At 36.5% G+C, this 15,098-nt stretch overlaps 2 protein-coding genes across 4 annotated transcripts; one reads left to right on the top strand and one right to left on the bottom strand.

The window, feature by feature from the left end:
- The first annotated feature begins 1,917 nt into the window (after window positions 1-1,917).
- LOC113856246 (DExH-box ATP-dependent RNA helicase DExH12) lies at window positions 1,918-10,741 on the top strand. 3 transcript variants are annotated; one of them, XR_003502881.1, is made up of 6 exons: window positions 1,918-2,027; window positions 2,119-5,113; window positions 5,515-5,904; window positions 6,014-9,206; window positions 10,072-10,133; window positions 10,211-10,741. XR_003502881.1 is itself a non-coding variant. In XM_027487986.1 (6 exons), exons 2-4 carry the CDS (start codon window positions 2,147-2,149, stop codon window positions 9,200-9,202), a joined length of 6,546 nt encoding a protein of 2,181 aa, XP_027343787.1. In that variant the 5' UTR covers window positions 1,918-2,027; window positions 2,119-2,146; the 3' UTR covers window positions 9,203-9,206; window positions 10,115-10,133; window positions 10,211-10,709. The 3 variants fall into 3 exon arrangements, 2 of the variants coding, with proteins under 2 accessions (XP_027343787.1, XP_027343786.1); XM_027487986.1 differs by having other exon boundaries at window positions 10,115-10,133; window positions 10,211-10,709; XM_027487985.1 differs by having other exon boundaries at window positions 10,072-10,709.
- Window positions 10,742-12,402: 1,661 nt separating this feature from the next.
- LOC113853902 (photosystem II 10 kDa polypeptide, chloroplastic) lies at window positions 12,403-14,624 on the bottom strand. The gene is made up of 5 exons (XM_027484601.1): window positions 14,393-14,624; window positions 14,227-14,285; window positions 13,738-13,793; window positions 13,324-13,376; window positions 12,403-12,652 (listed from the first exon to the last, which is right to left on the bottom strand). Exons 1-5 carry the CDS (start codon window positions 14,547-14,549, stop codon window positions 12,558-12,560), a joined length of 420 nt encoding a protein of 139 aa, XP_027340402.1. The 5' UTR covers window positions 14,550-14,624; the 3' UTR covers window positions 12,403-12,557.
- Between the last annotated feature and the right edge of the window lie 474 nt (window positions 14,625-15,098).

Here is a 15,098-nt window from a genome sequence, read left to right as displayed (position 1 = left end):
CAAGCTGAAATTTTATTAAATGCTGACAATTTAGTTAGTTGTAATCTCTATTGGGATGATATACGTTCACTAAATGATCCAATTAATGATATCTAATACTTTATTGACTTTAAACCAATTTATCTAAGACCAATCCAATCCACTTATCTTTGCATCGATATCTACTCTTCAATTTTGAAAATTTATTTACATATTATCTATCATATATAGTTGCTATGTAGAGCGAAAACCATTGTGTGAAATAGTTTGGAAAGACCTGGCAATTACAGTATGTGATTAGCTAAATCTGAATTCAATTAAAACAAAAAGACAAATAAGGATTTGACAGAAATCAATGCCACAATTAATGTTGTTATACGAATTTCTTTAAAAAAAAAAAAAACTATTTAGTAATTTTCTTACGTTCTACATAGACAAAATATTAAAATGTTTTTTCATTTGAATGATTATATATCGTCAGATTTGTTATTTTTAAAATAATAATAATAATAATCATGCGCTACTAGTATTTTGTCCTCAAGTTTTCTTCTGAAGCATCAACAGTGATATTTATTTATTTATTTATATAATTTCTTATTACATTGATGATTAAGGGTGCTTTTGGTAGAGTTTATTGAAATTTTATAAAAATAATTGAAATTTTTTATAAACATTTTTCAGTTTTTTACTAACTTTTATATATCATATTAATTTTTTTAAAATTTATATCAATAAGTTTTATAATTTAATTTATAATATAAATTTCGCATAAAATAAAAATTTATTACATAAAAGCAAGATTGATCACAAAGCAGTAGGTATTAGATTCAAAGAATGCACACAGTTCAAACAGCATTAATTTTAATTTTTTTTTTACCATATTATATAATTTGCACTCCATAAGTTTATACCGAACATTTACCTCTGTGATGCACTGCCTAGTACCTAAGATTTAGGCACCTGGAAAAGACAGCACATGGGAGTTTGGTGTGAATTTGCATGCTGAGGAAACTTTGATGTTTGTATATCTTAACTTTGTCTTCCAAAGAAAATACAACGAATGAAGTCACTTTGCTCTGTTAAGTTAGGAACTCAAATTGAATTTTTATTCAATATGGCAAACTGCAAAGCATGAGAAATTACTGTTTGTGTTTTTATTCATTTAATTTGAAAATGGGTCAATTACCTAAACATTTGATCTTGAATTGAGACATCTAGTTCATTAATGATAAAATTATGTTATTTTTCACTTTTATGTATTTTGTTATAGATGTTTACATCATCGATAAAGGTCCTTTTGAACATCTTGGACAATTGGAGCTCTTTCAAGTTGTCACAAATAATTCTGAAGAGAACTGAGTTTTGGATATGGTCATGGCATGCCTGGGTTTCTAAAAATTTTCTTTGATGGTGAATCGCATCTTATTTTTCCATGTATAAATAACACAATTTACGTATGATAATATCTTAACAACAAATGCTGATAAAGACACTCTTTTATGTGTGTATAATATTTAACTTACTTTTTTTATTTGTTAAATTATATGTAGGCTTTACCAAGTAAAAAGCTTTCTGTGAAACTCATAACAAGGTGTCAAATCTCAAATACATGACATTACATTAAAACTGTTTGGGCCGAAGTTTTCTCTTTTGTCAACGAGCCCAACTTTGAAATAGAGTTCCACTTGTTGAGACAAACTGTAACTGAAAAACTAACATTAATGAAACACAACTAAAGAACCCTAAGATCAAGTATAGTTCTTTTTTTTCTTTTTGTCAAAATCAGATAGAGGTTATGTTTTGGGCTGAAATATTTGAAAGTGGGCCTGACAATCCAAATCAAGCCCGTGCCTTAACGGGTCGGGTCAGGCTCACAACAGAACCGCCTCATTTTCCATTTTCATTACAACTCTACCCGCGAATATTCGAGCCCTTACTATCTCTTTATTTTCTTTCTCCCTCTGATGAGTTCACTGCATCTGAATTCTGAAAATTCACTTGTAAAACACTAGCGGTAGCAATACCAGTTTTCGCTTCTTCAAATTAGGGTACTCTTTCGCTCTTCAATCATTACACCAGAGTTTCACTTTGCTTCAATTGCTGCTTAGGGTTTTAGATTTTCAGTGTTTCATTTTGCAGGTTTTGTTAGGGTTTTGAAAATTCCAAAATGGCGCACCTAGGAGGCGGTGCCGAAGCTCACGCTCGGTTCAAGCAATACGAATACCGAGCCAACTCCAGCCTCGTCCTAACCACCGACTCGCGCCCACGCGACACGCACGAACCTACCGGCGAACCCGAATCGCTTTGGGGAAAAATCGATCCTAAAAGCTTCGGCGACCGTGCCTACCGTGGCCGTCCACCTGAGCTCGACGAGAAGCTCGAGAAGGCCAAGAATAAGAAAAAGAAAAAGGAGCGCGACCACGACGCTGTTTCGGTTCCCTCAAAACGACGTCGGGTTCAGAAAGACAGTGTGCTCTCCACTTCAGACGACGGGGTTTACCAGCCGAAGACGAAGGAAACTCGCGCCGCTTACGAGGCTTTGCTCAGTGTGATTCAGAATCAGCTCGGAGGCCAGCCTCTGAGTATAGTTAGCGCTGCCGCGGATGAAATTCTTGCGGTTCTGAAAAACGACGTCGTTAAGAACCCTGATAAGAAGAAGGAGATCGAGAAGCTTCTCAATCCTATTGCTAACCATGTGTTTGACCAGCTTGTTTCGATTGGGAAGCTTATAACTGATTTTCAGGAGGCCACCGATGCTCCCAATGGGAATGCCGCCATTGACGGCGAGGAGGGGCTCGATGACGATGTTGGTGTTGCGGTTGAATTTGAGGAGAATGAGGATGAGGATGAAGAGAGTGATTTGGATATTGTGCAGGATGAGGAAGAGGATGATGATGATCTTGCTGAGCCGAATGGAACCGGGGCTATGCAAATGGGTGCTGGAATTGATGATGAGGATATGGAAGAGGCCAATGAGGGAATGAGTCTCAATGTGCAGGATATAGATGCGTATTGGCTTCAGAGGAAAATCTCTCAGGCTTTTGAGCAGCAGATTGATCCGCAGCTGTGCCAGAAACTCGCCGAGGAAGTGCTTAAGATTCTGGCTGAGGGTGATGATAGGGAAGTGGAGAACAAGCTCTTATTCCACCTTGAATTTGATAAGTTTAGTCTCATTAAGTTTTTGCTGCGGAACAGGCTGAAGATTGTGTGGTGTACCCGTTTGGCGAGGGCGCAGGATCAGGAAGAGAGGGAGAAGATTGAAGAGGAAATGAAGGGGACGGAATTGCAGCCAATTTTGGAGCAGTTGCATGCTACTCGGGCATCCGCTAAGGAGAGGCAGAAGAATTTGGAGAAGAGTATAAGGGAAGAGGCTCGTAGGTTGAAGGATGATACTGGTGGAGATGGGGATAAGGATAGGGACAAAGGCAGGAGGGGAGTTGCTGATAGAGATTCTGAGAGTGGATGGTTGAAGGGTCAGCGCCAGATGCTTGATCTGGATAACCTTTCTTTTGCGCAAGGTGGTTTTTTTATGGCTAAGAAGAAGTGTGATCTGCCAGATGGGTCTTACAGGCATCTTAGCAAGGGTTATGAAGAAATCCATGTTCCTGCCTTGAAGGCAAAACAGCTTGATCCTAATGAGAAGCTTGTGAAAATATCTTCTATGCCTGATTGGGCACAACCGGCATTTAAGGGAATGACACAGTTGAATAGGGTACAGAGCAAGGTTTATGAGACTGCCCTCTTTAAGCCTGACAATCTTTTGCTCTGTGCTCCAACTGGGGCTGGAAAAACTAATGTTGCTGTTCTCACTATACTCCAACAAATTGCGCGGCACAGGAATCCCGAGGATGGTTCAATTGACCATAGTGCTTATAAAATTGTTTATGTTGCGCCTATGAAAGCTCTTGTGGCTGAGGTTGTTGGGAATTTGTCCAATCGGTTGCAGGATTATGATGTTAAAGTTAGGGAGCTCAGTGGAGACCAGTCACTAACACGGCAACAGATAGAAGAGACTCAAATTATTGTGACAACGCCTGAGAAGTGGGATATTATCACTCGAAAGTCAGGAGATCGTACTTATACACAGCTTGTAAAGCTTCTTATCATTGATGAGATTCATCTTCTTCACGATAACAGAGGACCTGTTCTTGAAAGTATTGTTGCTAGAACAGTAAGGCAGATTGAGACCTCAAAGGACTATATTCGGTTGGTGGGATTGTCTGCTACTCTCCCTAATTATGAAGATGTGGCACTGTTCTTACGTGTTGATCTAAAGAAGGGGTTGTTTTATTTTGATAATAGTTATAGACCTGTTCCTCTTTCTCAACAGTATGTTGGAATCACAGTAAAGAAGCCGCTTCAGAGGTTCCAGTTGATGAATGATATCTGTTATGAGAAGGTTATGGCCGTAGCTGGAAAGCATCAGGTCCTTATCTTTGTACATTCAAGGAAAGAAACTGCCAAAACTGCTAGAGCCATCAGAGATACTGCACTTGCAAATGATACTCTTGGTAGGTTCCTTAAAGAAGATAGTGCAAGCCGTGAGATTCTTCATACTCATACTGATCTTGTGAAGAGCAATGATCTTAAAGATCTTCTTCCATATGGTTTTGCAATTCATCATGCCGGTATGACCAGGACAGATCGCCAGCTTGTTGAGGATCTCTTCGCTGATGGACATGTACAAGTGTTGGTATCAACTGCGACACTTGCCTGGGGTGTGAATCTACCAGCTCATACAGTGATCATTAAAGGGACGCAGATCTACAATCCTGAAAATGGGGCTTGGACTGAACTAAGTCCTCTTGATGTGATGCAGATGCTGGGTCGTGCTGGAAGGCCCCAGTATGACTCATATGGTGAGGGAATAATTGTTACTGGCCATAGTGAGTTGCAATATTACCTTTCTCTAATGAATCAACAACTTCCTATTGAGAGCCAGTTTGTGTCCAAGCTGGCTGATCAACTGAATGCAGAAATTGTTCTTGGTACTGTGCAAAATGCCAGGGAAGCCTGTAATTGGATAGGATACACTTACCTGTATGTCCGTATGTTAAGGAATCCTTCATTATATGGTTTAGCACCAGATGTCCTAACAAGAGATATAACATTGGAAGAGAGGAGGGCTGATTTGGTAAGTATCTTGGCATGCGAAGTTAGCATTTTATTATTTCCTGAACTAAGCAGATGTCTTTTTCATTATTTGATTTATTACTTTGGTATCTTAATTTTTTTTTACTTTTTTGTTTTCACTGATCTTTGTATGTGTATTACTGTTAGTGTTTGTGCTTTTCATTGCCATGATTTATGTAGAATCGCATGAGAAGGTAGCCAAATCTTAGTGTCTATGGATTGCTCCCTATTGTTTGAGATAGGTTCTTTACCTTTTTTTTTTCTTAAGTTTGATTTTTCTCCTTTTAATGTTCTCTTGGATGGATTACAAATGATATTCAATGCATGAATATCTGGATAATTGCTTGTTCATACTGTCTTTTATTGATTGATTGTCTAGTATTGATCTATCTTGTCTTGCAGATTCATACGGCAGCAACCATCTTGGATAGAAATAATTTGGTGAAGTATGATAGGAAGAGTGGATATTTTCAGGTCACTGACTTGGGTCGTATTGCAAGCTACTACTACATAACACATGGAACCATATCTACATATAACGAGCATTTGAAGCCTACAATGGGAGACATAGAACTTTGTCGATTGTTCTCTCTGAGTGAAGAATTCAAATATGTGACTGTAAGGCAGGATGAGAAGATGGAGCTAGCAAAGCTTTTGGATCGTGTTCCCATTCCCATCAAGGAAAGTCTAGAAGAGCCAAGTGCTAAGATCAATGTTTTACTGCAAGCATATATTTCACAATTAAAGCTTGAAGGACTCTCACTGACATCTGATATGGTATTTATAACTCAGGTTAGACTTCCTTCCTTACCTTTGTTGATTAAGTTGATTAGTTAATTTTGGAAATGGTGGCGTTCTTATATCTGTTTGCTAATTCTTACATTATGTTTCTATCTTTCAGAGTGCTGGACGCCTGCTGCGGGCTCTTTTTGAGATTGTCTTAAAACGTGGCTGGGCGCAGTTGGCAGAGAAAGCTTTGAACTTGTGCAAGATGGTGACCAAGAGAATGTGGAGTGTCCAAACACCTCTTCGTCAGTTCAATGGAATTTCAAGTGATTTATTGACTAAGTTGGAGAAGAAAGATTTGGCTTGGGACAGGTATTATGACTTATCATCACAAGAGATAGGTGAACTCATTCGTGCACCAAAGATGGGAAGGACACTTCACAAATTTGTCCATCAATTTCCCAAACTGAACCTTGCAGCACATGTGCAGCCAATTACTCGCACAGTTTTGAGGGTTGAGCTCATGATAACCCCGGATTTTGCATGGGATGACAGAATTCATGGATATGTTGAACCATTCTGGGTGATTGTGGAGGATAATGATGGTGAATATATTCTTCACCATGAGTATTTTATGCTGAAAAAGCAGTATATTGATGATGATCACACATTGAATTTCACAGTGCCAATATATGAGCCTCTTCCTCCTCAATACTTCATCCATGTTGTTTCCGATAGATGGCTTGGATCACAAACTGTTTTACCTGTTTCTTTCAGGCATCTTATCCTTCCTGAAAAGTATCCTCCACCAACTGAACTGTTGGATCTTCAACCGCTGCCTGTGACTGCCTTACGAAATCCATCATATGAAGCTCTTTATCAGGATTTTAAGCATTTTAATCCTGTTCAGACACAAGTCTTCACCGTTTTATATAATTCTGATGATAATGTCCTAGTTGCTGCTCCAACAGGTAGTGGTAAGACTATATGTGCAGAATTTGCTATCTTGAGGAATCATCAAAAAGGGCCTGATAGTGTAATGCGTGTTGTTTATGTTGCACCCGTTGAAGCACTTGCCAAGGAAAGATATCGGGATTGGGAGAGGAAATTTGGAGGTGGTCTTAAGTTGAGAGTGGTTGAACTCACTGGAGAAACAGCAACTGATTTGAAACTGCTTGAGAAAGGTCAGATTATTATTAGCACTCCAGAGAAATGGGATGCTTTATCCCGCCGCTGGAAACAGAGGAAACATGTTCAACAAGTTAGTCTTTTCATTATTGATGAGCTCCACTTGATTGGAGGTCAAGGAGGTCCTATTTTAGAGGTTATTGTTTCCAGGATGAGATATATTGGTAGTCAGGTTGAAAACAAGATTCGTATTGTGGCTTTGTCTACCTCACTTGCAAATGCAAAGGATCTGGGAGAATGGATTGGAGCTACCTCCCATGGCCTTTTCAATTTCCCCCCTGGTGTTCGTCCTGTGCCTTTGGAAATTCACATTCAGGGAGTAGATATTGCCAATTTTGAGGCAAGGATGCAGGCAATGACCAAACCAACTTACACTGCAATTGTTCAACATGCCAAGAATGGGAAACCTGCTCTTGTATTTGTACCAACAAGGAAACATGTCCGACTTACGGCTGTGGATCTGATTACATATTCAGGTGCAGACAGTGGAGAGAAGCCATTTTTACTGCGGTCACCAGAGGAGCTTGAGCCTTTTCTTGACAAGATTAGTGATGAAATGTTAAAAGTTACTTTACGTGAAGGAGTGGGATACTTGCATGAGGGCTTGAACAGTCTTGATCATGACATAGTGACACAGCTATTTGAAGCTGGCTGGATTCAAGTCTGTGTTTTGAGCAGTTCCATGTGTTGGGGAGTGACATTGTCAGCTCATTTGGTAGTTGTTATGGGCACACAATACTATGATGGGCGGGAGAATGCACAGACAGATTACCCTGTTACTGATCTTCTGCAGATGATGGGTCATGCCAGCCGTCCTTTGGTAGATAATTCTGGAAAATGTGTCATCTTGTGCCATGCTCCTCGTAAGGAGTACTACAAGAAGTTTTTGTATGAAGCATTTCCAGTTGAAAGCCATCTTCATCACTTCTTACACGATAACTTGAATGCTGAAATTGTTGCTGGAATCATTGAGAACAAGCAAGATGCTGTAGATTATCTTACATGGACATTTATGTACAGGCGGCTCACACAGAATCCCAACTATTACAATTTACAAGGCGTTAGTCACAGGCATCTTTCTGATCACCTCTCTGAGATGGTGGAAAATACATTGAGCGATTTAGAAGCGAGCAAGTGTATTGCTATTGAGGATGATATGGACCTTTCTCCCCTTAATCTTGGAATGATAGCATCATATTATTACATCAGTTACACAACAATTGAACGGTTTTCATCATCTTTGACATCAAAAGCAAAAATGAAGGGTCTTTTGGAGGTTCTGTCTTCAGCTTCAGAGTATGCTCAGCTTCCAATACGACCTGGAGAGGAAGAGGTCGTTCGGAAGTTAATTAATCACCAGAGGTTTTCCTTTGAAAATCCCAAAGTTACGGATCCACACGTTAAGGCTAATGCTTTGCTTCAGGCCCATTTCTCTAGGCAATATGTAGGTGGGAACCTTGCATTGGACCAGAAAGAGGTGCTTCTTTCTGCGAGTAGACTCCTTCAGGCGATGGTAGATGTAATATCAAGCAATGGTTGGCTTAGCCTGGCTCTTCTTGCTATGGAAGTTAGTCAAATGGTGACACAGGGAATGTGGGAACGGGACTCCATGCTACTGCAGCTTCCTCATTTCACAAAGGATTTGGCTAAGAAATGCCTGGAGAACCCAGGGAAGAGTATAGAAACTGTTTTTGATTTATTAGAGATGGAGGATGATGAGAGGCGTGAATTGTTGGGCATGTCAGATTCACAGTTGTTGGACATTGCTCGATTTTGCAATCGGTTCCCTAATATTGATTTGTCGTATGAGGTTCTGGACAATGACAGTGTGCGGGCTGGGGAGGATATCACTGTACTAGTCACTCTTGAGCGGGATCTTGAGGGTAAGACAGAGGTAGGACCTGTTGATGCTCCCAGGTATCCAAAAGCCAAGGAGGAAGGATGGTGGCTTGTTGTTGGTGATACCAAAACCAATCTGTTGCTCGCCATTAAACGGGTCTCCCTGCAACGGAAGCTAAAAGCCAAACTGGAGTTTGCTGCTCCTGCTGATGCTGGAAGGAAATCCTATGCACTTTATTTCATGTGTGATTCATACTTGGGTTGTGATCAGGAGTATGGTTTCACTGTTGATGTTAAGGAAGCAGATGGTGGTGATGAAGACAGTGGCAGAGAATGAAAAGGTAGCTTTCTGGTCTCCTCAAGCATATTTAAGTTGCTTGGCAAATCTAATGTGGACATTAATCAGCTTATTTTATTTTAATGTACGTGGCAGCTATATCTAACTAATTTTAGGAGTTAGGGCTACGGGGAGGATGTAATAAAATGTTTAGTTAGTTTTGTTCTGTTTGATTGTGTTCGATGTCATCCATGGTTATTTGAATCAATTTCTGGTGGTAGCTGTAATGTAGCGTGTTACATTAGAAATCATAAGATATTCTAAATTTCTAATGCAGCATCCCTTCTTACAACAGCATTGTTAATAGACTGAACTTCTGTTTCTACATCTTGATTTCACAATTAAACTGTATCTCACACATGACATAGCCACAGAAAGGTGAAAGGATTCATTGTAGTTTTGTGTAGCACCAACATCCTTTGGTCTACCCTTCAATTCAGTGCATTAGGAGATAAACCAAATATCCATCGGCTTTAGAGTTTAGACAACTTCCTTTGACATCTAACATGCTGCCTTTCTTTACACACACTGCCAATAGTATCTCTCTTACATCCATGATAATTACTCAAATGTTTGTTGAATTCCATAAACCTTCTAGGAAGTTGGGCATATTGGCAATCACAATTAGCCTATATTATTGAAACTAAATAGAATATTATCTGGCTCTTGGGGAGGGGATTCTCTAGATTTTCCTTGCGTGTTCTTTTCTTTAATCATCACTCTGCATGGCAATCCAAGGAAAGTAGCATTGCCATCCCTCCTTTCAAAAGTGTGATTTTTTTTATACTTGACTCTCTTAATGCCTATTATTGGGCACACTACCATGTGCTTGCTGGTTTTGAACTTGATGAAATTTGTATCCTTTGCAGTTTTGTGAAGCTGCAAATGGGAAATAACAATACTTCGCTGTAGAGTATTCCGTCTTATTCTGGTATACACTACACTTCATTCGTCTGTATAATTTACTTGTTGAGTGGTAATTACATGCTTACAATTTTTCACTGGCAGGCAAGAGAGGTAATTGCAGCAGTAGGAAGTAGTAACGTAGCATTAGGAAGTACACACTAGGTTGCTCGTTGAAACACTGTAGCTGACGAGGCACTAATTGCGGCGTTAGGACGTGGAAGTGAAGGGGATGGGTTGCGCATTGAGACGCTGGAGCATTTTTTCTTTTGCTCTGTGATCAACAGTCACACCGAAAGACGAATTCCCTTAGGGTCCACTTTGGCCCCATCCTGCGGATGCTGGATCTCTAATTATATCTTAATCCAAGTTTTTAAGGCAGCTTGTATAGATGTTTATATTGCTGTTTGGTAATCCTAGTAAATTATTCCCTGTGCCATCTGAATTTTTATTTGGTAACTCGAGAGTTGTCATCAGTTGCTATTGTTCGATAACTGTTTGATTTGTGCTCAATAACTATCTGTATAAACTTTAGTGAAACATCATTCATACCAGCACTTATTGAGGATGAGCTTTTGGATCTTCATCTTAAGAGCAAGATTAATTTTCAAGCATAGAAAAATTTGGTTCTTTTAGCAAATTGCATGTAGTGTCAGTATTGAAACGACACCTTAAAGTTAACCATACAATCAACTATTTTTTCAAGTTCTTGAAGATTAGCTGGTTTGATTATTGACGAAAAGGATTTAGCGAATGCTGCTTAGGAAAAGTTTCTCTCAAAATATATGAATGATATTAGTTGAAATGGGTTTTTGAAAATTGTAATAATTTCTAGAACCAAGAGAGGTTTTAAGTAAGACGTTTTCACTTTCATTCTTATTCATGCATTTGATTTTAGCAACGAAGTTGCTTCATTTAATAAATACAGTTATGATTGGGTATGTTAGAAGGTCAATTCAATACCATGTTTTGATCTTGTTAGGGATGTTTTTCAAAGTGTTCGTTGGCTTCACTACAAAATTTAAGAGAGGATGTTAACGGTTATCTTAAATTGAAAGTAAAAATTCTTGTTTGAAAAGGAATATTTTTGTTATATTTAAATCAATGGTTTTAGGACATTTCTTAGCAAGATTTAGTTTAAAAAACATTTTTAATATTTTTAAGGTGTCTCCATAGTACTCTTAATCACTGTAGTTTATCTTGCAACAATTTTTGACATACATAATATCTGACGAATTTGAATTTTCTTCCATGTCAATAAGCATCTTGAAAGGGTAGAAAGCCAATGAACAGTACGACCTTCTATGGCTTCAAATTCAAAGACATTATTAAGTCTTCAAGCGAAACAAAAATTTAAAAAGCACTATAAAATCAACTTTTTGTGTTTTTATAAATGAACATTCGAAGAAAATCAAATAGCAGTGTTTCAGAACCATTTTACAAGAATGAAATGATTTGAATAATAATTTGGTATTTTAAAGTTTGTAAACTTACGAAATGCATAAGAAATAAGAACTTATGGATGTCTCACTTGTGGAGTAAAGCAAACGACTGTAAGGGACGTTCTTATTGGACAATCAATCAATCCTTTGCATTCCCAAACATTGTATGCCATGCACTGTGCTTGCGGGTAATTAGGCTTAAAGAAGGAAGGTTAAGTTTTATTTAAATTTTTTTAATAGAAAAAAGTTCAAATCCTTATTAATGCAAATTAATAAAGAAATGCACCCACAAAAATTAGTGAGTGAAATGTCTTTGAGACGTGAATTGTGCCTATAGAACAATACACACCCTCAAAATAAATGCACCCACAGAAAATTAAAGAAAACTCACATACCATTACTTGTTTTCCATAACATAGTGGGGAAAATAAAAACTTAACCCATGTTAGAATCGATATTATTCTTTAAATTGCATAACCGTATTATTCTTTTAATAAAAACAAAACAAGTAATACAGCTCATTAACAAAAATATAACATGTGTAATAACTATAACACGTTAGAAAATAACACAAAATTGTCTATAAAATAGCACAATATTTTGTAAAATATTTTGCCAAGCCAAGTAACTGCATAGTTAGAACTATAAGGAGTCAACATTTTCAAACCATTCTATTAATGATCAATCAGTACACTATGCTTTACATTCTTGCTGCATATTTTTTTTTTACCATTCACCATGGCAATTAGTGTTATCCTCCCACGGTCACACCCCACAAGTGCTTGGGAGAAAGAGACCACTCATACAAGCTAGGTTTGCATGGCATTAACATATTGAGAAACAAATTGGAGACGCTGATGAAGATGCATGATTATACCAACAAAAACATTTTGCAAATCCACACATTTATAGAACTGAAGGAAAATATCCACAAAGTACTTGATGAATAGTTCTTCAGTTTTAGATAGTTACAAGGACTAGGTTATAACTGAAATATCAATTTGCAAAGTTTATTGTACCAAAGCACTTGTGTTGTAGACAAGAAGTGCACCACCAGCCAGAAGACCAAGTAGAGTTACAGCCCAGATAGCCAAGCCAGTGGTACCTACATATATATAAAAAGAATATTATTTTACATTTAATTTTGATCACGTAAAATATTTTTATAATAAAATCCAATTATTCAGAATCACAACACCTTAGAAAAATTGACTATGATAAACTACTCAGTTAACAATGTTGAAATGTAAATGAATAGGGGAAAAACTTCTTTGAGCACAAGGATTCTCCAAAATGAACAGCTAAGGAGTTGTTTAGAAAATCTTTTTTTTTTTTAATTATAAAATTATTATCTTATTTCGTTTTTTTTAAACATTTATATAAGAAACACTATAAATTACTTTTCTTTACTTTTGTTGTTTTCTCTACAAATCTTTAAAAATAAATAACTTAATACAAATAAAGTGACAATTTTGTATATATATATATATATATATATATATATATATATATATATATATATTTTAAAACCAAATAGTCTCTAGAAGTATAATCCACTCTTAATTTAACCTAAACTCTATATATCATTTCATTAATTTAGTTTTTAAAACCAAATAATTTAGGGATACATATATCATTTCTTATTCAGTTAATTCATTTTACTTTAAAGGAGTATATTCCAATTAATAAAAAGTGAAAACAATTTTCTATTCTCTTATGCTAATTTTTTCTTGAATGTTAAATTGAAGGTTACCCAAAAAATGAAAAGTTTCTTACCGCCAGTGTAGACATCACCGGTTGGAGACCAGTCCTTGGTGTCGTAGATAGGACTGCATAATGCAATTTGAATAAGCAGGTTAATTTATATACAATTGCATAAAAAAATATTTGATAAGTGAATATCAATATCCAAAACTTGAAATTGCAAGAACTTGATTGCTTATGAGTAAATCATTAATAATATTTACCTAACTTCTTTCAGTGCATAATATTCAAACTGAATTTAGATTGGATGGGATATCCATTTATTCCCAAGTGAATTAAACCAAGATCAGATGCCTGATGGGTGAGGGTGATAGCATAATATATAATTTCACTATTAATTAATATAAGAAAGATAAATAATAATTAAAAATAAAGCATTCATTAAAAAAAGTAAAATATTTATTCAAACAATATAAATCTTATTACCTGTATCCATCGACATTGGCCCCATATTTGTCCACAAACTGGTAAACACCCTTTCCCTGAATCGAAGTTTGAAAGTTAGGACGTGTGGCTAATAATCTATATATGGTAATGCTTCACATGAACCAACAATTCTAAAAGCTTAAGTTACATGTCCCTTCAACATTTTATTAGGAAAATGAAAACTGTAAAGGTTGTAAAATAGTCATAGAGACTCTAATATCATGTTATAAACCAATAATCTCAAAACCTTAATTATGTGAGAATGGTTTTCTATATTACTTCTTTCATAATAAGAAATACCCAGATTCAATTAATTAATTATAAACATGATACATAATTTAAATTAATATTTTATTTTCCTTTTATATAATTCATCACTTAAAAATAAGTGTAATCAATAGAAACAAAAACTAAAAAAACCTATCTGTCTACAGCATATTGTTAACTGTAGTAAAATTTAATGCAAGATAGCTAAACACAATCATAAACCTTTCCTTTCCTGCCAGATGCATCAAGTCCATCTCTCAAGTTCATGCCACCATTAATTCCTGCAATCATTCACACAAAAGACAACAAAATAAATTAGTGTAAGAGAGTAGTGCATGCATATACATGCATAATTTGGACATTCCACAAAAAGTGAATAGTTGCTAACCATAAGGCGTATCAGTCTTGATCTTCTTGCCACCACTAGCAACAACTCTGAAGGCTGAAGGGTTCCTTGCGAGGGAGGGAATTCCTCTCACTGAAGACTTCTCAACAGTGAAAGGTGCTGGTTTGAGGCTCAAAGAAGCCATAACTGAAGATGCCATGAAACTTGATGTAGTTGCTATTCCTCCTTGTGCTTCTACTAGTGCAGTGTGCTATGTGCAACAAAACTAGTTCCTTCGATGATAATAATGATAATTGTGGTCATGGATTTGTGATTGGTTTGGTGACACGTGGCATGCCATTTGTGGTGAGTGCAGGATATGATAATGTAAACATTATCTGAATGAGATCAATTTTTCACCTGTTGTTTCTGAACATGAATTTGCAAACAAAATCTTCAAATCCATCTTGATGAAAGAAACTTGGATATTCTTTCCATCTTTTGAAGCTATTAAAAATTCAAAAATATTCACACAGAAAATAATATATGTAAATGTTGTTAATTGCATATCATAAATGGAATTTAGCTTTCATAAAATGAAAAAAAAAATGCACAAAGTAAAAAAAGAAAAACAAAAAAAAAGTCTAATTTATCTTTAACTTGACTTAATATTTTATAAACTTAACTCATCTTTAAATTAAGGATGCCTTGCTTTCTCAATTTTAAAAAGTCAATTCTGGACGAATGACTCACGTACTCACATAAAATC

The sequence above is a fragment of the Abrus precatorius genome, unplaced genomic scaffold (assembly GCF_003935025.1).
Source record: "Abrus precatorius isolate BTA unplaced genomic scaffold, Abrus_2018 Scaffold11, whole genome shotgun sequence".
Lineage (NCBI taxonomy): Eukaryota > Viridiplantae > Streptophyta > Magnoliopsida > Fabales > Fabaceae > Abrus > Abrus precatorius.
This window is presented reverse-complemented; position numbering and strand designations above follow the sequence as displayed.